The sequence below is a fragment of the Perna viridis genome, chromosome 13 (assembly GCF_037379345.1).
Source record: "Perna viridis isolate PV_CMFRI_1.1 ecotype Kerala chromosome 13, ASM3737934v1, whole genome shotgun sequence".
NCBI lineage: Eukaryota > Metazoa > Mollusca > Bivalvia > Mytilida > Mytilidae > Perna > Perna viridis.
Genome location: NC_142457.1, coordinates 30,709,426 through 30,735,637, shown reverse-complemented (window position 1 = coordinate 30,735,637; position 26,212 = coordinate 30,709,426). Strand labels below are relative to the sequence as shown.

The window sequence follows — 26,212 nt, the reverse complement described above, 5'->3', positions numbered from 1 at the left end:
AATAAACAACATATACAGAGGCCTGAAATTCCTGACTCAAGATAGGCCCAACAAATGCGTCGGGGGTTAAAGTACTTTGGCGTGATCACAGCCCCCTTCTTTTTTAAATCTGGTCAATGTGGATAAAAATACAACAAAAAGATAAGCATAAAAAGATCGGAGTCCCTTGTTAAACAAGAAATAAAATAACTGAATATATATTTTTTGGGGAGGGGAGCCAGGTGGTTAATCATTTTGTCCCTTTGGTCACAGTTTTACTAATTTGTTCTATATTTTTTGCATTCGAGTCGACGATTCGAGCTGCCTCTACACAGAAAAAAAATGCAAGATATTATATGTTTTCATATGTTTTAAGGAGGGAGACCTAGGGTAAAGGACACAACTCTAACACATTATTGGAACGTTTGTATTCAGCATATTACATCAATATTGTGCAAGCATCAAAGTAACCTGGACTGATTTCATTCTGTTTCAAATGAAGCTTGATAGGGTTTGGAGAAATTGAATATGATACAAACATATCACTGATTTCTAAAGTTCTGTCCCTTACCCTTGGTCTACTGCCTTAAAAACACGCGAAGAAACATTTATTTCTCATGTGTTTAGGACAACCATGAAAACTATATGTTTAGTACTGCCTAACTCACGTGGCCTAGCTACATCATGAAAAACAAGTAATTCAAAATGGCTTGCATTTAAATTTGGAAACGTACTTTTCGGTCTTTTTTGTATAGGAACAAAAATATACATGTATTTCTATATGGGTCGTAAACACATATGCTGCAAATTTTCCTGTGTAGTGATCTGGCTTTTATCATGATAAAAAAATAGAGCATTTTAACAACACAAAGTAAAATTAGATTTGTTTATTTTGTAAAGAAAGTACATTAAAATTGATAGTGCAAAAGGTTAAATATAAAATTTTAATTTTTGATAACAAAGTCAATAAATATGTATTTATGTATAGCAATGCAATCTGTGCAACATCTAATTTTATATACATATACTCTAACGATGGGTATTAATCAAAATATTTTTCATAACATTGTTAATGAATTGATAGTACAGTATGACTTTTGAACACAAACAATCAAATATAAAAAATAGACCCAATTGTGTTAGGTCGATAAGCATGCGTGAGATATCCTTCCGCGAGGTAGGGCTTGGGTAGAACAACAGTATTTTCCTCGCGGAAGTGTATATTGAGCATACATGTTCCACGCATGTTCATCGACTACCTATGGTTCTGTGTGTAGAAACTGTGATGTACAATTAAAGCATTTACTCAATTTTTGCCTGTGTTTGCACAACAACAGTGTTCCAACAAAAGATGGGGAGTTTAAAATCACCAAAAATTTCCCATGAATTCATGGTTCAATCACATTTTATATAGGATACTTATGCAAAAATAATCACGCAATCCAACTCGAAAGTTTCTGCCCTTTCTACAACAACACACAAACACAAAGGGATTTCAATACACGGATAACAGATCACTCTGTTAGTTATGCAGTAATTTCATCAGCATATACTACGTTTGTTTAGAGAGAACTATAAAAACCGGATAGTGATATATAGAAATTACAACAGTTGAAGTACAGCTTTACCTAAGAATCAGGCAAATAAAGACAAAATGCGGAATGTCGAAGATATGCCGACTTTATAAACAACAGGTAAAAATAAGGCAAAAACACTTTAGTTTAAATCCATTACTTACTATTTCCCGCCAGTTTTCTTTTCTTTTAATTGATTAACAATCACTAATGTGACATTCTTGATACAATACCACTTACCAACTTACCGTCCAAAGAATAACCATTTGCATAATTCTTAGGTGAACTTGTAGTAAATCACATTTTATATTATTACAAATACATATCATATGTAAAAATAGTGTTAATAAATTTCACATTAAAACAAAATGTTTGCATTTGCTTTGAAACTTTGTTATGATACAATAACTGCTAAGTTCGTGGTTAATAGAGCTTAATTGTATGCTATCAAGAATGCAGCTATAACCTTGGAATTAAAAATTCACCCCATAAAAGTTTAACTATTTTCACAATAGTAAATGAAAATATCTAAAGTATACAGTAAAATACATAAAAAGGAAGAATAAATTATGTGAATATATAAATTATACATTTACATGTATATAATATTGGAATATGAAATGCCCAAACCAGAGTCCGCACACAAATTGAACACTTTCTTGAGCGTTTCCACAAAAGTGAAAATGGCATTGTGACTTCGTAATTATCACCTCTAAGGCGGAAAATATCTTCCTGATTCACACTTTGAAGGTTCTGTTTTGTGTTCGTTTTCTATATTTCTCTGTTTAATTTACAGAAATAACGTCTTTCAAAACTTTCACTGGTCTGGTCCCATGTTTTCTTCTTCAAGTTTAATACCTGTCAAATAGAAAATAATTTGATTTAAAATAATTTAAAATTTAATGTTACAAGTGTTCTGATTGGTTGGCTCCCTTTGAGTATTTAGTGATAACGTTACAAGTGTTCTGATCGGTTGGTTTTCTTTGAATATTTATTTATAATGTTACAAGTGTTCTGATCGGTTGGTTCTCTTTGACTATTTAGTTATAATGTTACAAGGGAAAACGCTTTGAGACCCACGTGGGGTCTGGGAGTAGGCCAAAGCGTCAACAGAGCAGCCCAACCGTTAGTAGGACATACTCTGACCGAGTTCTTCTGTCAGGTATCCCGAAGGTTGGGTTCCGCTACCTCCAACTACCAACAGACATTAATTCGGAATGGTTGAGCTTGTTGTTAAAAAAACAAACACACAAAGCAAAAACAAACTTAAGTTTTTTCGGGCTAAGTCTAGTAATTTGAATTAAATTTGTAACGGGCATTTAAGGACATGGTTTGTCTATTCGGGCAAGTTAGATGATTTTGTATAAACAGTTCGAAGTCCGATGTAGTGCCCACCCCAACCCCAATTTCAAACAATTTGGAATCCGTTACTTTAGACTGAAACTGTTGACAATTTGCTTAATACATTTGTTTATATAAATGTGAAGTTGTTTCGATGTTTAACCAAGTAATGCTTGATTAAAAAACTTAATTTGTTCAATCTATGTTGTTAACGAACCAAGGATATGGACAGCCTTGAAGCCAAATCTACCTTCTAAGTTACATATTCGCTGGTTTTTGTCAGATTTTCGGACTCCTCTCGTTTTACCCATTTCACAGGATTGGTATTTTTTGCCCAGTGACCCCAAATTTTCTTTTCATATTTTCATTTAACACACCTTAAAATGTTAATTTTGAAGTTTTTAAGAAAACGTTGTTATTTCTTCAGTGTTATAATAGAAAAAAACCCACTAGGACAAAACCTTGGAAAAATTCTAGACAAATCCTTTTCCCGCCAAAATGTCGAATGCTTACATCTCAAAAAACGAGCGAAGCGACACATCTATTTTCTCTTCATATATTGTTCTAGCATGGAAGGTCTTAAAAAATCCACAACCCTTTTCATTCTCCAACAGACCAACGACCATCCTAACTACTGAAGATAATACTTAGTTTGTATAAAACAATTTAATCCGTGTAGGAAATTTGGCATCAAAGTAAACATTGCAAAGCCCTGTAATTGTAATTCGAGACAAAAAAAACTTTCGAGTACACCATGGTAATCTCCAGATTTCAGCGTTGCTTCAACGTTACATAGTTACCCTGCTGTGCATGCATAATGCAACCCTCAAATTAATCATAAAAATCTCTGATGCAATTAATGGTTTTAATTAAACTTTAAGTTGTAAATCTGCGGGATCCATTAAAATCTTTAAAGATTTCGAAATTACTAATTTTCTTACATAATTCAAGTACGCCATTATTTCCATAAGGCATATTAATAGGGCCCAAATTACTTTTCACTTTGTTGTCATAATGAAAAAGTTTCTTAAAATTAATGATAATTAAACCAATATGAAAGCTGTGTCCGTAATGAAAAACAAACCTTGTACGAGTATTCAATTAGTCTAATATCTAAGTATATTTTTGTTTTAAATATCAGTTTTGTATGATACAGTGTCTGTTTACAACTTCTGAATCTTAAATGGAAGTAACGTGTTTTCGGGAAATTGCCACATAGTAACGATTATTTATCCTTCAGGACAATCGGAACTGCTCGGCAATTTCCGCTACGCTGAATTATGACGATTACTGTCAAACAATATTTTTTTGTAGTTAAGAAAACGAATATTGCCAAATTGTGGGCATTTCACATCGAAATTTCCAATCTTTCAATTGACCTTCAAACTAGGGATACAATATATATAATACCATGACGAATTATGAAGGCGAGGTTCCTGGCGTGCTGCCCTGAATATTTATAAGTGGCACCATTAACACTTGTCCTGAGGGAGTCACGTGTTTAACTACCGGAACCGGAGAATGATTTGCAACGCCGTCTGGATCGGAGCCGTGATGATCAGGTTTGTGATCTGAAAATTAAAAAAAAAAAAACGGTCAGGATACAAGGAAATCAAAAAATAATGTTTCGCTAACTTCAGTCTAACAATCTAAAGCAGTTATGGACTGGAGACATATTTAGACAAACTGGCAACAAGTATTAAGGAAAACAGGAAGTTCGCTTAAAACATTTTTTTTCATCACTTCAGCTTCTCGTCGGCTCTAAATCTGGATGTTTGTTTTTTTTAAAGTTTTCTTTTAAGCTTGAACATTTTTGTCTTGGTTTCTGTTGGTCGTGGTAATATTATTATTTTATTATGACTTTAATAATTTAGCTGTTTGTATGACACTATTCTAAGCTTGAACGCAAACCCATTTTATGGGACTACTGATGAGTACGTTCAAAGTTGTGACAGACAATGTCGTTAATCCTAAGATTTGACATGCAAAGAAACTGTTGATCAGGTTGTTACCAAGTGAAAATTTCCCTAGGCGGTTGGGGGGGGGATAGTGGGGTGTAATGCTCGTCAAGTTTTGTCGATACTTTTTGACCCCTGAGGTATTCTACTTTACTAATCTAGAGATACGTTTTGTTCACCGAGATGTACTTTCAACTACCAAGAGTCAATTTTTAACCCCAGAAGTGTACTTTACCTACATGGAGATACGTTGGACCCCCTCCCTCCCGAGGTGTACCCTACCTACCTAGAGATAATTTTGTCCTCGAGATGTACTGTACCTCTTTAGAGATACCGTTGTCCCCCGAGGCGTGCTGTACCTATCTAGGGATACTTTTGTTCCACGAGGTGAACTGTACCTAGCTCGAGATACTTTTGCCCTCAAGTGTACTGTAACTCCATAGAAATACTTCTGTCCACCGAGGTGCACTGTACCTACATAGAGATACTTTAGTCCCCGCAGTTGTACTGTACCTACCTAGAGATACGTTTGTCCCCCGAGGTGTACTGTACCTACCCAAAGATACTTTTGTCCCCCAAGGTGTACTGTACCTAAATGGAGAAACTTTTGTCCCCGAGGTGTACTATACCTACCTAGAGATCTTTTGTCCCTGCAGTTGTACTGTACCTACCTAGAAATAATTCTGTCTATCGAGGTGTACTGTACCCACCCAGAGATACTTTTGTCCCCGAGGTGTATTGTACCTAAGTAGAGATACTTTTGTCCCCCGAGGTATACTGCACCTATACCTAGAGATTCTTTTGTTCCCCGAGGTGTACTGTACCTACCTAGAGATATTTTTGTCCCCGAGGTGTACTGTACCTTCCTAAAGATTATTTTGTCCCCCGAGGTGTACTGTACCTACCTAGAGATACGTTTTGTCTCTCGAGGTGTACTGTACCTCCCTAGAGATTCTTTTTGTCCCCAACGGTGTGTTAGCTTACCTAGCGATAATTTTGAGCCCCTTCTTGAGGACGGTTTAGAGTCATCTACGGAACCTCTTCTTGATCCAGCGGTATCATTTTCCTTCTGTTCCATGAATCCTACTAATTCTGTTCCTTCCTGGTCATCTTCCAAATCGGGATTTTCACTCGTTGTGTAAACTATAAAAATATAGATACAAAACTTTATCATTTAGGATTTCGGTTTTGTTGATATCAGTTTTTTTTTCAAGGGGTTATGTAAGTCAATAACATTGTACATGTTTGAGATATACAACCAATGTGTAATACTCAAAACCAAGGAAACGATCGAGGTACTCAAAACCACGGATATGTTCGATGTACTCAAACCCACGGATACGATCGAGGTACTCAAAACCACGGAAACGATCGAGGTACTCAAAACCAAGGAAACGATCGAGGCTTAATCTCTTCAGACCTATAACCGCTTCCTGATTTACTAAATATCACTTCACAAGGTTACACAAGGTGAATATATTCTTTGCGAAGTAGATTAATCGAGGTTCTGTCGAGCATTTTCGTCGGTTCAAGCTGAACTCGTTCATCGAAGTATTTGTGATCATCTATATCCACAAAGGCCGTCTACATTCATACTTATCAAAATTTGTACAACTGCGAACAATCAAAGAATCTTAAATTAATTATTTTGAATTGTTGTAAATAGTATTTACCTGTTTTATTTCCAGACTTCTTCCGTTTAATCCAGACTAATTTCCCAGAATGCACTCCTGAGCGTTTCTGACAGCAACAACAGTACAAAAGAAGGCAACAGGAAATAGCCACTATAAAACCTATCACAATACTTAAGGCAGTTCTGAAACAAAACAAAGATAAAAAAAAAATCAAAAATGTTCACATACAAACAGTTCGTAAGTTGACGCTTATTCAATACTATTTCTGTACGTTGTCAAGGAAATTATTGTTCACGATATGACACCTGTTAGTGCTTTCCTGCACATGCGGTTTCGCGTTGTCAGAAATTTCGATTCTTTAGGTACTTGTTCACTTAAATGTTTGATAACTTTGCTGAACTTTGCTACGTGTTTTATTTTAAACAGCATATGGCGGTTCATTGCCGGAACTCAGGGATCCTTCCGTCGCCTGCTACTTCATGGAGTAGTATGCGAGGAAGGCGTCCATGGATTTCTGAGGATGATGTCCGTCTTAATCTTTTTACAATTTAAAATCCGCCCAAATTTTGGATATTGATCATACTAAACGTACATGTATAATAAGAATACTATGGAAATATGTCATTAAAAATGGTCTGTGCTTATTTCTTTAAATCAACAGGTTTAGTTGATTGATAATGACAGTTCCAGACCCAACGGGTGTCCTGATAGTTGAACACCCTTCCAATTTTTTAAGATTCGGTATCTGTGTGCAAAATTGAGGCATATGATAGAACTCCCTTTCAGTTTTAAAGATTTTTTATTTGGAACTTTTACTGGATAAACGTCCAGCATAACGTAGGTTAACCGGAAGGCTTGTTGCCACCGTCTTCTTTAAAGTACTTTAAACAATACATTTGCGCATTTGATAAAATTTGTACCTGACAACGACGGTTTAAGACTCTTCTCCTTCCTGTCCTTGTAATAACATGACATTAATTCATAAAAGTAGGTCATGTCTAAATACATCGAGACTCTACAATAACTAATCGATACCTGAAGTAAACCGCTGTGTTCAAACTATTTCCAATAATCTTTAAAATTCATGAAGCAGCCATAAGGTAGCAACCATTTGATTTTAGGAGGCTAGGGTCAAATTTGAAATTAAAAGGCATGACGATGATGTATAGTTAAAAGAATCCAGGTTGAACCACTGGATTAATCAAGGATATACTTAAGTAGAAAATGAAGGTCAGGTCAGAAATTATTTAAATAAAAACTCCTAGACACAAAATTTTATCCTAGCGCCCAATAAAAATCAAATGGTTGCTCCTTAAGGGGGACGGAGATGGGTATGGACATGAAAAACATCCACTGGTCTTATCCAAGCATGTTTTTAGAATTAAACAATAATTCAGTCCGTAGTTTTAAAATTATAATACAATATAAATAAACTGTTAGGTTCAGCAAATGCAAAACCTTCCGAACAGACCTCTGATCAAACCAGCCAACCTTCCGAACAGACCTCTGATATCAAACCAGCCAACCTTCCTAACACATCTCTGATTAAAGCGGCCTACCAGACCAAACCATTATATTCTTCCAGACAGACATCTGGAGAAACCAGCCAACCTTCCAAACAGACATCTGATTGAACCAGTCCACTGTAATAATACCCTACCTCGAAATAAAATTACTAATATATACGTAAACTATTACAAAAAGTCAAAACTTAAGTTCTAAATACATGTAGTTTGTAAGGAAGTTAAGTCTTGGCAGATCATGATAGTGTTTTACTTCCAGAACAACTTATGCATCAAGATGACGTATCTTATAGTTCAATATTGAAAAGCATATCTAAACGTTATTAAGACAAGACAATGGCGTGATATTTCGTTATAACTGTCTATTTTCAGATAAGCTTATCAAATTCAACAGGTCATGAACCATAAGACATTTTTTTATACTGATTACAAAGTAATGCCAAGGTGAAGTCACACATGCTCTAGTGTTATGAGACAGTTTGGACGTCTTAATGGAGGGACAGGTGCAGTGGTTGGGAAGGAAATTTTAAAAAGGGGACCATTTTCAAGTTTTTCAAAGATTCTCAAAATTTCTAGGGGCCGGCATTTGTTGACATGTGATTGTGCCATTTTCTGTCTGTAGGCCTATGTCCCCCAAACCCCTAACGGATGGCAAGGAACCCTACACACCCTTATTTTTTTTCAAAGGTTATATTTTTATGTTTAAATATTGAAAGATAAATCAAGGGAACCTACATTCTAGCGGAAATCAAAAGAATATAATCCAGGGACAAAGACTAGACTTGGAAAACAGACAGACACAACAAAGAACGTAATATAACCAAAATAAAGCGTACAAAAAAACCCCAAAAGTTAATGAAAAACTCGGACTCCGCAAAACCTGGAAGCATGCATAGACCAGATCTATCGGTAGAGTAAGAAAACATTCAGAAAAAATTAGTTAAATAATTAAGAAAATCATCAACATGAACGAATATTCACATATTTCTTGAGGAAAATTTTTGGACCTGAGTAAGGGTCGGCCCCATTTTGTAAATCTCGGATTCCGCCACTGCGAGGAAGAGTCAAATCATAGGATAATTAATTGCAAAGTAACAGCACAATACTTTTTAAATAAGACCCATTTCAGCTTCTCTAAATCTAAAAAGAAGCCCGTGACGTCATGCCAACGGACTCTTCTGTTCAAAATCCGTATTGAAATTCGTCTGTTTTGAGCAATTGAAACAATGTTTTATTCATGAATATTTTCGCAACTTGATGCAAAGCTTTTTTTACAGTACTATTGCGTCACGGGACCAGTTTCGAATGTGAATGCATATTTTTAACATAAGTCCCGTAGTTTTTGTTTTTGTTTAGGTAATTAAGTGACCCTTTACCATATAAATTTACATATTGTATAGGTAATTATTCTCCAGAGTCAAAATGAGTTTCTTCAGCGCTTATATATTGACATAAATCGAGACTGGATTCTCATTACGATAATACTTGATGGGCTTAAGTGCGTTTTTATATCATGACATGTTCTTACGGAACTCGAAGATTCTAAGAATCAATATTTGAAAGCTGTATGAGAACGGTATAGTTAGAGATGTGCTATATGAGGCAGGTGTAACCTGTAAGAGGACGAAGTTGAATATATAGATGTATATAAAATCTTCTTGTCGCTATTTTTGTCACTTTCTCTAGACATCTTGATATTTTATTGGTCACTTCCTGACACTTTTTGTGAGACCGGTATAACAGTGTTCGTACTTTGGACTTTAAGCCGTACTCTTATGGCATGTCAAAAATGAAAAAAGAAAGGTATCTGAATTTAAATTATTTAAGACCATATAGTAAACCCTTTTAGTGATGAAAATACAAAAATACCGAACTTTGTATGGGAAGCTTTGAAAGACTCAAGTCAGGGTCTCCGTGCTTCCAATTAGCTTTTCTATAATTTCGCATTTAATGATGATATATGGACACCGTCCTCTATTACGATATTATTTCATCAAAACTATTTCAGTAAATTTTGATAAATTTTGTAATAATGACATTTTAAATTTTAAAATGGAAAAATACTAAAATATAAAGGAAAGGATCAAAATTATTGCGAAAACATGCAAGATATTATCAATGCTTTAAAAACATGTTTCTAAAAATGAAAGCGTCAGTGAAAGTTGAGTTTAGTTAACAGTTGTTTACGCCAAAATTTTAGCTGCAGCATACTATTACGTATAAATACAAAAAGCTCATTTAGTGATACTTTCGCTGCCCAACAAACCACAAAAGCTATTTAGATGGAATGCAAAACAGGGGGTGCACCGCGGCATCATGTGCGTGTATCATCGAATTTCAGTAGTTGCGGATAGAAACTTGAGACCGACGGACACCATGATCATTGTATACCGTTGGTATAAAAATGTATGAGAAATTTCAGGACAAAATTTCGACACCATACTACACTATACGGAGTCAAAATTATCTCCTAGTATACCGCATTCATTGGAACAAAAACAGCAGTCTTAATCTATTGAAAACATTAACTAGTAGTTTACTTCAGAGTTCATGAATCACTCCTGCATCTTGGTTTTAGACATATCCATAATTAAGTACCAGTCCATTTAAAAATCAGGTAGAGTTGTATTTAAGGTGGAGAAAAACCCACCAAACAAACGATGTTTTTTTTTTATTTTATTTTCGCATATTTATACGTCGAAGTAAACCCCATTCCGCAAGACATAAATATGTGTTTTGTAGAAAACAATGCATTACTCATCGTAGGCGGTAGTATTTTACATTGTTTCCAGAAAAAGGATAATGTCCTCTGAATGTGCAAACGGATCAAAGAACAAGATTCTTTGTCAATACTTAATTACAAAACGTAAATCTAGGTCATTAATCTTAAAATAAAAAAGTTTTTCTTTGATGTCTGGTTTTACACACAAAAAAAGAACTAATGATGCTATGTTAAATGCTTCCTGTTAATGTGAAAATTCATCCGAGAAAATGAAAAATGTGTGACGAGAAAATTTATCATCTTATGTTTTCTTGAAAAATAAAAAAAAGTTCAATATTTTACAATCAACTATGGAAATAATCTCACTGTGGCGTTTTTTTATGATCTTGTTTTTAGGTTCTCTGCGCTCCACATTCATTCATATCGTTTCGATTCATTGTTTCGTTTCGTTTTATTTCCGTTCCACAATTTACATGTATCCATAATTCAGGATATTCTACCCACAAACATTTTCTTTCTCTCGCTTTGCTCGGTCTACATATCTATTTACGCCCCTAACCTAGAATCCTGAATCACCCCCCTGGAAAGTCTCCCTCATCATATATCGTCGTCATTGGCTAAAAGACCACGCTTGCCGGAGCTGCGCGGACTTTTTGTGTCGCGCTAGAACTCTAGCAGGTGGGCTTCTGGAGCAGGGTTGTGTTGCTACAGGATTGAAGTCATCGCTACAGAAGTTTTGTTGTCGTCATCGTGAGCTCGTGGATCGTTATGGTGTATCCATCAGCATCATGAGGGCTGGTTTGTTCAACGGGTCATAGTTTGCCTTTCCTCGTTTGTCTACCCCGGACTTGACTTTTTATGAGCAACTCGGCGGGTGTTTCTAGAAAAGAAGAGGACGCTTACCCTACCGGTGCACCTTGTCCATGCTCCCAGTTTTTAGTGGAGTCCGAGTTGCTCATTTACTTTTGTTACTTTGTATGTATGATTTTAGTTACTTCATGTTCTTTGTTGTGTGTGTCTGTTTTCCATGTCTGGTCTTTGTCCCTGGATTATATTCTTTTGATTACCGCTATAACCTTGGTTCCCTTGATTACTCTTATTCCACGTTAGTTATTAGCTAAGCGATTTATAAATCATATACATTTACCGAAGCCCTTTCACAAGATAAAATGCGATCAATACTTAGCTTAAGACGTTTCCTTGGATCTTTAATTATACCCAACAAAGAGGATTTTCATGGTTTTGACATGAGATACTAAGTAGTACTTATCTTAGCATCGAGTTTAGATTAAGGTCAAAGGTCAAAACATGTGCTAACCACAGGGCACCTGTATCTATTGTGCAACCTTTTTAGTATAGAAATACATGTTTATATACTAGTCGGGTTGCATATTTAATAGTCGAGGTAAGCCTATGTGCGGTAATGAACACACACGGCCCGGACTTTCGTCACATTATGACCTTGTATTGCAATAAGTTGTCTCTAACATATTAACGACAATGCTACTTTACTTGTAACGAAAGTCACTGCTAAATTGTGACAGGTTGTGTACTTACATTAAATCTAAGGTGACATCTTGTTTTGGGTCGGTGCCTGCTACAACAGGCTTACAACAATACTGGTTCGTCTGTTTTCCACAGCAGGAGGTGAAAGTCTTCGGGTCACCAAGGCGTGGGCAGTATAATGTGCCATTTGTTGCTGTGTATGACTCATTAAAGCACTGCGTTTTCCCTGAAACTGTATGACATTTAAAATAAAATCAATTAGTTAAGATAGGATTCTAAAAAAGCTTGATAAAAAGTGATACGAAAATTAACAAAATCGTAAGACGCCACGCGCAGTGGCAGACCCAGAGGGGTACTGGGGAAGAACCTCTTTTTGATTTTTTTAAAAATTTCGAACTAAAGTTAATCCCCATTCAAAATATCTCGGTTCCACGTCTGATTGGCGCCTATTACCAAACAAATCAAGCTTTACAAAATACACCATGGTTTGGATAGAATCAGACAGAGACTGAACAGAGTGCGATCGCTAACTTCTAAAGGTTCTTCCAGACATAGATCAGACACTATCTTAATGTACCTATACATTTTTGTTTGTAAAATTTTTATTTTTTTTTTAAAGAAATAAATTATGCAGTAACCCTGTTACAGTATTTTAAGCCACACTATAATTATAAACTTGTGCTATTTTTGAAACTAATGTTTTGAATTTTAGTTCTTCTACAGGTCATTTTATTTTGTCTCTGTTCATTAATGTCATGAACGCCTAGTGTCTGTGTATAGTTAATATGCTCTGCTATACAGAGAGTATAAAAAACAACGCAAGAGCACTACTCAAAACAAATCCGCGAAGCTACTGCTATTGTATTGTATTTATTTGCATAAAGATGCGGAGTTAAGTACTAAGTGTTGCAAATGTGTAAAGTTTTAAAATAGGGAATATAGCATCTGTGCAGGAGAATGGGGTTTTGTTTTGAACTGATTATGTTATTAAGTTTTAGATGTTGTTTATGGACCATCCATTCAGCTCCAGGCCACTGAAGTGCGAGAAGCATTGCTATAATTAGGTACTGAGGGATTTTCCTGTCATAGCTTACCTGATGCGTGTTCGATTACTTTTGAAGTGTCGATGATTTAACCTTTTATGTACTGAGTGCTTGTCCAACAAGTAACTTACCTGGTGTGAACTCGATTCCTTTGGAAGTGTCGATACTATAATTTGACTGTTTTTCTGATAATGTTAAATTGACGTCAGTTTTAAAATCTGTTGCACGCCTGTGTCGACTGTGAAGCACATTCCATATTGAGCTTGTTTGTCCTGTTAAATCATTGCTACTTGTAGCATTTATCACATCTGGGAAAAAACAGGAGATATTATGGAGGTAGACATATGGTAAGGGACATAACTCTTGAAATCAGTGATATGTTTGTATCATACTCAATTTCACCAAAGCCTATCAAGCTTTCATTTGAAACAGAATGAAAGCAGTTACTTTGATGCTTACTTATAAAAAAAAATACCGAAAAGGCGCTATATTTCGGTTCAACAAACCGGTATGTTATATTATTACACATCGGTAGTCATATTTGTGTGAAGATTTATATTTTGAGGAAAATATACATTCAACCAAATAAAAACAAACTCAAAAACGATACTCTTGAAAATGCCAATTTCAAACACAATCTACATAATTTACATTTTATCTCGACAGTGCAACAACCAATTGACAAACTAACACTGGTTATTTGGCCTGCAATTGAAATAGAAATAAAAGTAAATGATGGGTTTTTGACATGCCTGGTTCACCTCCTGCCTGATCTTTGTAAAGACTGATACTTAAATAGCAATATCCATATTAAAAAAATAAGACAGTGGGTGATTCATGCATGTCAAAAACTCACCGAATTCAATTTTATTTCTTGTTCATAAAAAGTTACTAATCACATAACCACTGTTAGTTTTTCATTTGGTTGTTGCGCTTTTGAGATAAAAAATTATATGGATTGTACATGAAATTGGCACTTTGCAAGAGTTATCGTTCTTGATTTGGTTTGATTTGGTTGATTTTAGTGGGAGGTTAAAGTGTAGTTTTCTCAAAAGTACAGATCTAAATAAATAAAGGACTAATGTCACATAAAAATACAGTATATGTAGAACAAAAAAGCATCGTCTGATCCATGGGTTTTTCTACACCATGAATCCCATTACTATGGGCAGTGTCTGAATTTTATATGGACTGGTACTTAATGACAACATTATAGTAAGTATTTCTTGGTTATAGTACGTGTTTGTCTGTGGCGGATCAGATGGAAGGGTTACGGAATTTGAACCTTCTCTTTTATTGGAATTTTTTTGTTAATTTAACGCATTTTCAGTACAAATTGACCGAAAGAGCCTGAAATCCCCTCTCCGGATTCACCATTGTGTGTACTAAGAATCCAGGTCAGTCGGTCAGAATTTCCTTACATCCTTAAATCGTGCAGCCTTTTTCAGTTTTATTTCGTTATTGATTCATTGGGGTTAAAAAGGATATACATTAAAGGAATTCAGACTAACAGCCGGGCCGAGGGTTACACCTAAGCAATCTCGGGGGTCTTTGTATTCAATTTGCTGAAATGCATTCAACATGTCTAGAAAACGCATATGGTGCAGTTGTGAAAGTGCTGAGACAGCGATAAAGAGAAAAGTTTTGACTGATGTTGTAGTCAATAATTAACTCGGGAAAATTTTGTAGTGCTTTTGAGACAATTTTCAAGTTATCGAATTTTTCTTTAACTTTTTTTACCTGTCCTTTAAAAAAATTACATGGGTTGTTACTATTGAGTATCAAATTATTTTAACAATAAAAAGTTCCGAAAAAAAAAATCGATGTTTTGCTGAACTATGCGTCCTGTCTGATTTTTATATTGATCTGTATTCAAATGACTAAACAATTTATATGCTAAAAGATAAAATCAGAACATACGCTAAAATGTCTGCTCGGTTTTTAATAGCCGTTATCATTATAAATTGGACGTTAAAATTTTCCTTTTCTAGTTTATAGATTAAGCTTAGGCTTATAGAATATAAATCAAAAACAATATCGTCGACTTCCCGTGAAAAAAAAATTGCAGAGCGACATTTGACTTGAATAATGTCCGACAAGTCTAAAAAAGCCTGTCTGCATTGGTTCACGTATACCGCTTCAGTAGAGGTTGGTTGTAGTGCCATGGTTACAAATGCATGCATCGAAAGTCTATGCATTATCCGAACATACATGTATTTTAGCCATCGTTTTCTCTTTGAAGGTGAATTCGTGATCCATATTACAGTGAAACATGTCCAAAACGAACACAAATAATCAGAAAACCTGTCTAAACCGGACACTTCATAATGTATCTTTATATCAATGTACTTTTGATGTCCCAAAGGGAACTCGGTTAAGATATTTTTATACTTGTTTATTTGTTTCAACTACTCATTTATAGATAACCTCTTTGAACCCATATTACAGTGCAATCTGACTGAACTGATTCTTTTTTAACTTTAAAATTGATTCTGTTTAGACAGGTGTTCGGTTTACCAAGGTTCAAAATACATTTAAATCGAAATAAAAGGACCTTCAAATATGTGTCTGGTTTAGACAGGTCTTCGGATTCTTGAGCGTTCGGTTCAGACAGGTTATACTGTACATATCTGGCGTATAGTTACGTATAATTTTCTAGGAATTTTACATGAATCGACCCACGATTACAGAATTACGGTAACTTATATGTTCCGAATTACTCAGCAGCTGTTAATGTAGTTTACCGACCGTAAAAATTGATTGAAACATTCATAATTTATAAAACTGTCATAAACTTCAAAATATTACGCTAATATTGTATAGAGTGGGAGGCGGACGATTGTCTGTTACGACCAGTTTTCTATTTAGCGTTACAGATTGAAAAGTTACTCAGCATTCATAACCGGTTAGCACTTCTGACTAAATATGCATGGCTTCATAAGTTCTATCGGATCTTTCATACAAAGTGCTGTGTAATCTCTTCGTGATGATACAGTTGGAGGAGAGAATACAAATCTGAATGGCAGATTTTTTCCATGTCCATTAGAAATTCAGCAATTCAATTTCAAGCAAAAGGGTTTGGTAAACCTGTGTATAAAGGGGGGATTTCAGGAATAAATATAAATGAAACCTGTCATAATCCCTTAGTGGTGTATCTAAGGCGAGTGGATCTGTGGGTCGGACCCACGTTGTTCAGACCCCTTCCTTTACTTAGAAAACTTTCGAGGTAGGTACTAAAGTACAGCTATTGTCTTTTGTCCTATTTGTTCAAGTGTTTGAATTCTGTATAGATCGTTTAATTATTGTATTTTACCATCACTCTCCCAGGTTAAGCGGAGGGTTGAGCACTCACAAACATGTTAAACCTCGCCACATACTTTGTGTGCCTGTCCTAAGCCAGGAACCTTTGACAAATGGTTGTCAATGTTTTTTATGTTCATAGTTATTCGTTTCTCGTTGTTTTATAGATAATGTCGATTTTTTGTCTTTCATATATAGTTTCACTTCATTTATATTTTGACCTTTTACACTTGCTTTATGGTACGGGTTTTGTCCATCATTGACGATCGTGTATATATATAATTGCTCGTTATTTGACCTTTGGTGGGTGATTGTCTCATTGCCAATCGTACCGCAGCTTCTATTTTTATATTTATGCATTTCATCATTTTATTTGTTCATTTCATTATTTTTGGGGTATAAATCACAATTACAGCCTAGAATCACCGTTCCCACCCCTGGGATCAACTCCCTGAATCCACCATTGTCCTCAGAGATTATGTTTTGAGAACGTACAAAGTTAACTAAACTCGATCTGATTGTAATACCTTCAAAGCCGCCATTTTGATCAATTGTATGAAACGAGTTTTGCAATTATCACCATCATATTAAGTTGTTAAGGTCAAGCACAGTTAAATTTTTAAATGTCACGCTTTTGACGAGGAATAAATAAAATTGAAAACAAAATGTACATGACGATATACAAACGACGGAAACAAATATATATATATATATATATATATATATATATATATATATATATATATATATATATATATATATATATATATATATGTACTTTGTGCAGGCGGTGTTGCCATAGATGTCACAGCGGTACGAGTTCAAATCCTGCCGAGGGAACGACCAAAAATTTGCATCGCAGATTTGACTGTTCTAAAATCGTTGGGAATTTTTCAGACCCTTCTATAAGTTTACATTATCTGCCCTGTATTAATTTGATCCGATGGAGTAATGTAGCGAATAGAGTCGTCACATTCTGAGATCTTAGTCATATTTTCCTAATAGGTTTGACGTCTCACGTTTGGTACTTTTTTCGAGGTTCTCCGTACAGTAACATAATCTTTAACAATTTACAGGTAGATAAAAGTCGTAGTTTTTCAAATGTCAAATGGGTCGCGAAAGTATTAAAACAAGATCCATACACGAACAGTTTCACGGTTGTTGAAATACTACTGGTAAATGAGAAATGTCTTTTAAAAGCCCCCAGATCGTGTGATCACGGCCAAGCAAACTAATAATACACTTGTTGAAACAAAACATACATAATTATACTGATAATTGCCAAGTAACTCTATATCATACGATTTTTTATGATTGGCCAAAAATTAAAGGTCAATCATGATAGATTGCATAAGCAAAAAAAATCAACTGTATGTTAGGTGGGTGCAATAAAGTCGAAAACTAAGTTCCCCACGAAAAAAAGTCACTTACAAAGGCTGATTGAATTAGGTATACAAGTGAATGGGCCGTAGATCGTTTAAGGCGAACTCGACAGCATCTCTTGTTGCAAAAATGCAACCGAATGCTTATTATTTGATTAAGCCGCTAATATTGTTAGTGACTTCTTGCACTCTTAATTTCAGTACTTTACTTTATTCGCATATGATTTGCATAATTATATATTACTACACCACCTTATGCTGATGATCGGTGCCGTAAAACCATCAATTCTTGCTTCATACGAGATAAAAATGTACCTCTTAAATATCATACACATGTGTTCTATGCGTGTATTTTGTTTGTATGAAAACGAAAGTTTACATCAAAAGATTAAATTGAACTTCATGTAATATTATTCAGTCTCCGATTTAGACACAAGGACTAGTTTCAATTGGCTATATAGATCATAAACATATATGTCGGGGGCCCTGATAATGTTTCTGATCTATATGGTCATTGGCAGTTGTTTAATCTGGTCTCTAATCGGGTTCCGTGGTCAATATCATAAGCGACCCATAGATCGGTAAAAACTGAGAGAAACTTGTGGAATATCCGGATCATCACGGTTACGAAAGAGAAGGGAACCAAGATTCTAGCGGAAGTCACCCGATTTTCAAGCATATCGCTTTCGTGCCATTCGGATGTTAAAAGCAAGCCAAGATCAGTGGCATAGAATATTTGACGATAAGTGACTTTGAAGACTTTAGTTGATTTTTAAGTTACGAATGAAAACATTTTTTGACCGACGTCAGAAAGTGTACAGTGAAACCTATCTAAAAAGAACCCATTTTGGCGGATCATTATATTGGGTTCCGTTTAGACTGGCGTTCGACTTATCACGAAAAAAATACAAATTAACTGAAACAAAAAGAATTTAAGGAGGTAGACCTAGGGTAAAAGACATAACTCTTCAAATCAGTGATATGTTTGGTCGTCATTTCATCATCATTTCATGTTCATTTTGTCATCCATTTCATGTTCATCGTCTGAATAGAGCTGAAATACTGTTGCTCGGACGTTAAACCCCAACAATCAATCAATCATTGTATCATACTCAATTTCACCAAAGCTTTAAAGCTTTCATTTGAACAGAATTAAATTAATTTTATTGACTTACTTTCACTTTTACAATGAAGTCGAATTGTCATTGGAAAAAAGCCCCTTAAACATTGAAAATATATAAAACATTGCGAAATACTTTTACAAGTCCCCTTTTTCAGAAAGTGTTTTATCAACCATAGATTTTTCATTTTTAATCGCTATAGCAACCACCGGTTTCCATTTATGTCATTTTTCAGCCAAAAGTGCGAAACTAAACTAAACTGTGGAGTGCTAGCTAATGTAAAATGCTGAAGGTATCAGTCTTGTATTACATATTCCATGGCGGCTAAAAATATAGTGCGCTTCTTTTTTACCTTTTCCTGTTTTTGTTTCTTGGCAAATGACTATCATTTGTCATCACAAGTACAGGGTAAATATCAATCTATGACACACAAAAATTGTTTTTGAGAAAAAACAGTATTTTCATGAAAAATAATGCTTCAGAAAAGGGGTCTATTTTATGAACTCAAAATAAAAGTGAAAGTAGAAAAAGTCTATTTTTAGTTTGACTTGCCCTGGTGTACCAAAGTTCGTGCCTTTTTTTTCTAAAATGGACCTAAAAATTATTTTTGACATTTCCTTAATTGAAAAACATGGTCTAGAGTTAGATTGAAACTTCTTGTCTATTTTTAAAAAAAAATCATGAAAATTTAAGGTATACTCTAAAAGCCTATGGGGCAAAGAATACAAGACTGAGACCTGAATACAAACGTTTTTTAGTGGAGTCCGAGTTGCTCATTTACTTTTGTTACTTTGTATGTATGATTTTAGTTACTTTATGTTCTTTGTTGTGTGTGTCTGTTTTCCATGTCAAGTCTTTGTCCCTGGATTACATTCTTTTGATTACCGTTATAACCTTGGTTCCCTTGATTACTCTTCCAATTATTTGTTAGAGTTGTGTCCCTTATCTTAGGTCTACAACTTTAAAGAGAATAAGACAGTATATCGGATTTCGGTCCGGAAACTTGATTTACTGTATTTTAGAAACGGTAATGTGATCTGTGGGGGAGACCTGATTGGAGATACAGCAATCTGGCTAATCAATAATTACACGGTTAAGGCGTACTACTAATGATAATGGTATTTTAAATAATTAGATAATATTGCCAGTTTTTATTAGATTCATACATTATAAATCAAATTATACGTCAGTAGGTTGAAGAATATATGAATTGGAAGCGTGTCTTCATTTGACAGCCCGATAAAATAAATCGGAACTTCTCAGACTTTCTCTATTTCAATATGAAAATGACCGAGTGGTCCAAATTGTAAACATCATATTCAGTTTACGTTTGACAGACGAATAGGGTTGGAGCCGGAATTCATGATGTCCAATCCAGGAAAATATAAGAGGGGATCTGGCAATCATCGGCTAACCAGGTAAAAAATTACCAAACATGGGGAACCCCCTAGGTCCGTCAACGAGGAAAATCTTACCTCGGGTCTTTCTTATGATGAATTCAGGAATCTCATGATAAAAGGTTTTGCACTAATTCAATATTAAATCTAAACCCAAAAGGGATTAAATCAAATCTAAATGAGAAATAGGGTCAGGGTAATCAGGGGTAGTTAAAAAATCAAAACCATGTTAAGGGCTCTAGGCATCGAGACTCCATTGGACCCGCTACTGGGTTTTGCTCCTAAAGTCTCAATAAATGAATTAGCTACACTGCCCGGCTCTATAATTGCTGCAATTCAAGATATCTAAGAATCTAGTCTACTTTTACGGGAGGTTGGAACACTGGGCTTCCACTATAAAATCTGCAGCAAGTAATATATTAGTAAAAATATGTGAAAGTGCAGAGCAGAGCAAGTCTCTGTGCCAAAAGGTGGTTACATGAATTGAAGAACGATAGGGCGAGTACCGTCACGTTTCAGTGATTTTTTTTACAAATTCAACCATTTTCCCGCGTGCACGACGCGCAGGGCATGAACCCGCCTAGGTGCCTCTAAACACAATATACACAAACGTGTTAAATGTAATGACTATAGGTATAACCACTGAATGTAACTCAAACGTCACGCAGTAAGAAATCAAATAAAGTGATAATAAGCGGTTTAAGCAAAATGTCGTATTAAAGCACGTGTCCACATTCAAAAGGGAAATTATACAACAAACAAGCCAACCCACAGCGTTGCAAGTGTAACAATTCTTCACTTAAAAATATATCTGAAATCGTAGTTCATGTAATTGTTACTACTGGTTCCAGAAATCAATGAAACAAGCTGTTCAAACCATATATACGGATGTTAATTCTCTTATGACTCATTCATTTTATAAAAGCAGGAAACAAATATAAATCTGTTATATATTTGTTGAGCTTTTCCAAATATGACACGAAACATTTGTTTTAGTGGAATGTTGCTAGGTAGGGACTAGAAGACGTATTTCATTCGGGTACACAATTATTATAGAACGCAAACGAACAGGGGTGTAACCATATTTTCAATTTGGGCAGGGGTGTCTTATCAAGAAAATATGCTGTCATTAACACAATAGTCCTCCAGAGGATGAAATGGGAAGTCTCCATATATTAGTGATTATTCAGACAAAGTTATAATGCACTGTTTTCTAATTTGCAGTTTTGATGTTGAATGGATGCTTACCCTTTTCTCATTTTGTTCTTTCATTTACCTGAGTGAAATTAGATTTTCATCACTGAATACAGTGTAACAGTGTTTAGATTTTCTTCAGTAAATAACCAAGAAAACCTAAATACTTAGATAAATGAAAGGATAAAATGAGGAAAGGGTAAGCATCGATTGAACATCAAAACTGAAAATTAGAAAAGAGTGCATTATAACTTTGACTGAGTAAAACTAATATCAAAAACGTAAGGATGTTCGCTGGTAATTTTTGTCAGATATTCGGACTCCATTGGTTTTATCTATTTCATAGCAAACATGTTATTATTTTTTAACCAGTGACCCCCTACTTTTCTTTTCATAATTTCATTAGACAAATATTAAACTTCTATTTGGGAAGTTTTTTATAAAATCATTGTCATTGCTTCAGTGGTTATAACTTACTAAGAGAAAACCTGTGGGAAATTCGGAGAAATCCTTTTCCCGCCAAAACTACGAATACTTATATCTCAATCTCAATAACAAGCACACTGACCCGCCAATTTTTTCTTCTTATATTGTTCTAGCATGAAAGGTCTTTAAAGATTTCACAACCTCTGAAATCCTTGTTATTTTAAATAGAGCGTTTTATTGATACCATCTCGTCTACGCCCTCTACAATGTAAGCATGGTGGTACATTGTAATTTTAGTATGTCCATGAGTAGTAGGACATATTCCGCCGGCAACACAAATTCTAATATGAAGAGTAATAACCAAATTACCGAACTGATAAAATCTAGACGGTAGCCAAAAGATATATAGTAAAAAGGAAAGTCCGTATAACAAATCAACCGGAAAGTTGGAAACCACCCCAATACATGGTCCTGACTTACTTGGTACAGGCATTTCAAGTTAAATGAAAGGTGGGTTCAACCAGGTTTTATAGCGCTAAACCTCTCGTTTTCATTACCTTTATATTTCAACACAAATGAGCAGCATAAAATTGCCACCAGTCAAAATCGGTAAAATCTGGTTTTCGATCAGGACAAAACTCCTTTAGCTTATTCTGCTATGCCATCTGTGTGTTCCAAAAGCCTAAAAATGCAGTACGTGTACATGTATGTAGATAGTCTCGGAGCCTAAGCAAGCGTGTTATAATTAAAGTTTTTCTATTGGGAGTGGAAAAAAAAATTTTATACACAGACTTTGCTGTAGAAGAATAAGGATACCGTTTCTGTACCAAAAAGAATCGAAAATATATTCAAATATGATGTCCTTATAAGGCTTTGAGACCACCATTGTGGTTGATTTTCGATTGCTATATGAGCAGCATGCGACTTATTGGGCGTGGCTTGTGTGTGTGTAAATTACTGCTCACCTTAATCATGTAAACAAACACATATAACATTAAGATGTATATCAGCTTTTTTCATCCATTTCAGTAGAGTGAATGAACATCAAACTCATATTTCATAAAAAAATATTAAACGTTTTGTTTTAGAAAAGTCATATTATATTCCGTAAAAATCAAGTACACACGTGTATGAAAACAAACAAAAACAATCGTCAATTGATTAAACAGTGTACCTGTCCAAGTGTGAACACTGTGACCTTATAATGCAAACACCTATTGCCATATCTAACATCTTTCTACTTAAATTGCCCTTTCCTTCATTATAAAATTTCACTAGCGACCATTTCGACTGGGTTTAAGGTTACCGTAATAGGTCACGAAAAATAAAAAAAAAAGTACCATAATTGTCCTATTAGAATCAAAATAAATCACGGAAACTCCATTTTATTATCATTTTACCACGGGCTGACCATGTATGCCGATGTTTCCGCGATTTATTTCTTAAAAGAAGGTTAACCATCAGGGAACTTAATTGAATCACTCACTGAAAACTGAAAATGGGAAAACAGTAACAGTAGTTCATCGGTCAAAATACTATACTAAAATGATATTATTGCAAAACCAAGGACATATATTTTTTCAAATCATGGAGTTCGCGTATAGCAACCAGGAAAATTGGAAAAAAAACTTCAATTTAGATGTGGTCAATATTCGTAGTAAAACTGTACATACGTAAATTAACTCTCAAAAGAGTCATTTACTCTTCTAAATAATGTATTAGTTATCAATAAGCTAATTATATCTATATATAGAACAATACACATCGAACATTTTATTCCATTTTAGTCCATAGGCAAATTGTTTGAAGTTCCGTGATATAAAAAGCTGTTGGACCAAGTTGCAACTTATACATGTTCACGTAACATGCATATCATAAAAAATATTAGATGGACGAGTTTAACAACATTATAAATCTTCAGCAAACAAATTATCGTAAATAAAAGAAATTTAACGGACGCCGACGACGACAGTGTGATGCCATTATACGACCGCAATTTTGTTTGCGGCCGTATAAAATTACGGGCCGAAGCTCGATCCATAGCCCTTATTCATTTATAAATGAGGACACAAAACTTTCATGTCGATTCGCAGGAGCCTTTGGAATACACAGATGGCTTAGCGGGCGCGGTCCGCACCGATCATTGGGAACTTTTTTCGACCATCTTTGCTACAATAAAAATTACCTGGGATGCAGAAAGAGAAACATTTGCCGGAAATGCACACATCCGCGGACAAAAGTAGCTATATATCCACAATTTTAGTTAAAATAACTCTCTTGGTTCGATGTATGTTTTGTTCAGTCTGAGTTACAGAAAGTCTTGTGTGTTGCGTCTTGCATCTATAAAGTGTTTTTTCTAACTTTCCGCGAACCAGTTTTTATTTATGAAATGAACCCAAAATATTGGTTTATCCAAATCCAAGTCTGTATTTGTACGTAAACAATTTTAATAAGAATATTCCATGAAGAATTATATCAATTATACAACCAGATTGAGGGATTGATGTTCTGATACAGGTTACGGATGTCATTACATATACATTACTGTTCGCCCGGAGATTGCAATTGTCACTCGTTCAGGTGGTTCAAAGAAATATTAAGAATTAACGAGGGGAAGTTCGTGGGACATCAAATTGACAACAGGCTGATTTTTTTAAATTTCGAAAATAGTTTCATTTTCAGAATTAAAAAAAGTAAATTAAACATTCGAGCCGTATCGTAAACGCAATGTTAAAAATATAAAGCAATCATTGTCCTCAAAGATAAACATCATACAAGTAGCACTATAATGACTTAATATTTGCAGAAATGAGAATGTTAAGTTATCTAAATCATGATTCGGTTGTAGTCTACATGAACTATTAGGTTGAATGAGTTAAATGACACAACGCCAAAGTCATTCTGAGAACATCTATAACATTTTTGAAGTGATAAATCTAAAAATACCAAATACACTTACCGTTAATTAAGAAAATGAAAATCAAAGCACATAAACTCTCTATATACAGACGGACAGACATGTTTTATCAGTTCTAAAATCGGACAGAATTTGTGTTCGTGCTGAGCATCTCCTTCTGTTCGAACTGATGAAAACATTGCTTGATTACACAGTAATAGTACAATCAATCGATAGACCCCATAACAGTGTGTCTTTACTAGATCTCCGAAATCACTAGAAACTAAATGTGAATCGGTAAATTGATTTGATTAGTATTTGCCGTTAAAGGTCATACCAAAAATTTTAGAATGTAAAAGAAGTGAAATTCAAAAGTAACCTTAGTTAAAAACTTGTCAAAAGTGTTTGTGTGCGCCTCAATCTATGTCCCCTATTCCGATATAAAGTTTCTTACTGTTATAATTATTTGCAAAATTATCTGTCACCCCTTTACCCCCGGGTCCCATATCATTGGCACATTTGATTTGAGTAGAAAAGAGAGATTTTAATCACATTGGGTTCACAGCTCAACTAAAATCAACAATTTTGAAGAGAAATTGATCGGAATTTAAACAGAAAAAAAAACGTTTTATCGTTTATATTAGAAATTTCTGCAGCAGATTGAAGAACAAATGCACTACATCGATGTCCTGGTGCCAAAATTTAGGCCAAGTTATGTGCATTTCAGCCGAAAACTGGAAAACAATAAATGAGATATTCTTGCATCAATTTCTACAATACCAAAGATCCAATTGTCAAACCGTAAATTTCGACATTATAGTCACTTGTTTTTAAATAACTGACACGTGTATTTTTCATGTCAAACTGCTAAAATTATCAGAAACACAAGTCATTAATAGCAAATGAGATTTAAAGCAAATGAATTCAGTTTAACACGACATCAATCACTTGAATCGATTGTTTTATCGTTTCCACAACAGTAACAAACATATCGATTTGTTAGCATATGTTTTTTGTATCAATAATTGATATCTCGATTAACAAGCTGCAGCTACTGATGAAAACGTACAATTACTAGAAATCGATCCTTATGCGTTCGTTTCTTTGTGTAATGTTGCAAGTGGATGACTGTATAGCTATTGTCTCCCTTCAAATATCTATATCCAAACTGAATTAAATATTTATAAGAAATATTGGGTATGCTGAATGGATGCTT

General features: G+C 34.8%; 1 protein-coding gene across 1 annotated transcript; it reads right to left on the bottom strand.

The window, feature by feature from the left end:
• Positions 1-871: 871 nt before the first annotated feature.
• Positions 872-25,292, bottom strand: LOC148600309 (uncharacterized). Its single transcript, XM_088557836.1, has 7 exons — positions 25,060-25,292; positions 13,412-13,588; positions 12,289-12,469; positions 6,526-6,668; positions 5,837-5,995; positions 4,305-4,465; positions 872-2,411 (listed from the first exon to the last, which is right to left on the bottom strand). The coding sequence occupies exons 1-6, from the start codon at positions 25,118-25,120 to the stop codon at positions 4,314-4,316; spliced, it is 873 nt and encodes a 290-aa protein (XP_088413962.1). The 5' UTR covers positions 25,121-25,292; the 3' UTR covers positions 872-2,411; positions 4,305-4,313.
• Between the last annotated feature and the right edge of the window lie 920 nt (positions 25,293-26,212).

What these genes read in the sequence shown, in the direction of transcription:
- LOC148600309 (XM_088557836.1), bottom strand. Translation starts at nt 25,120, where the DNA reads ATGTCTGTCCGTCTGTATATAGAGAGTTTATGTGCTTTGATTTTCATT. An exon ending in GATGTCACCTTAGATTTAAT is followed by an intron (nt 6,669 to 12,288) that starts GTAAGTACACAA and finishes GTTTTGTTTCAG; the next exon opens with AACTGCCTTAAGTATTGTGA. An exon ending in GGGCTCAAAATTATCGCTAG is followed by an intron (nt 4,466 to 5,836) that starts GTAAGCTAACAC and finishes TTTAATTTTCAG; the next exon opens with ATCACAAACCTGATCATCAC.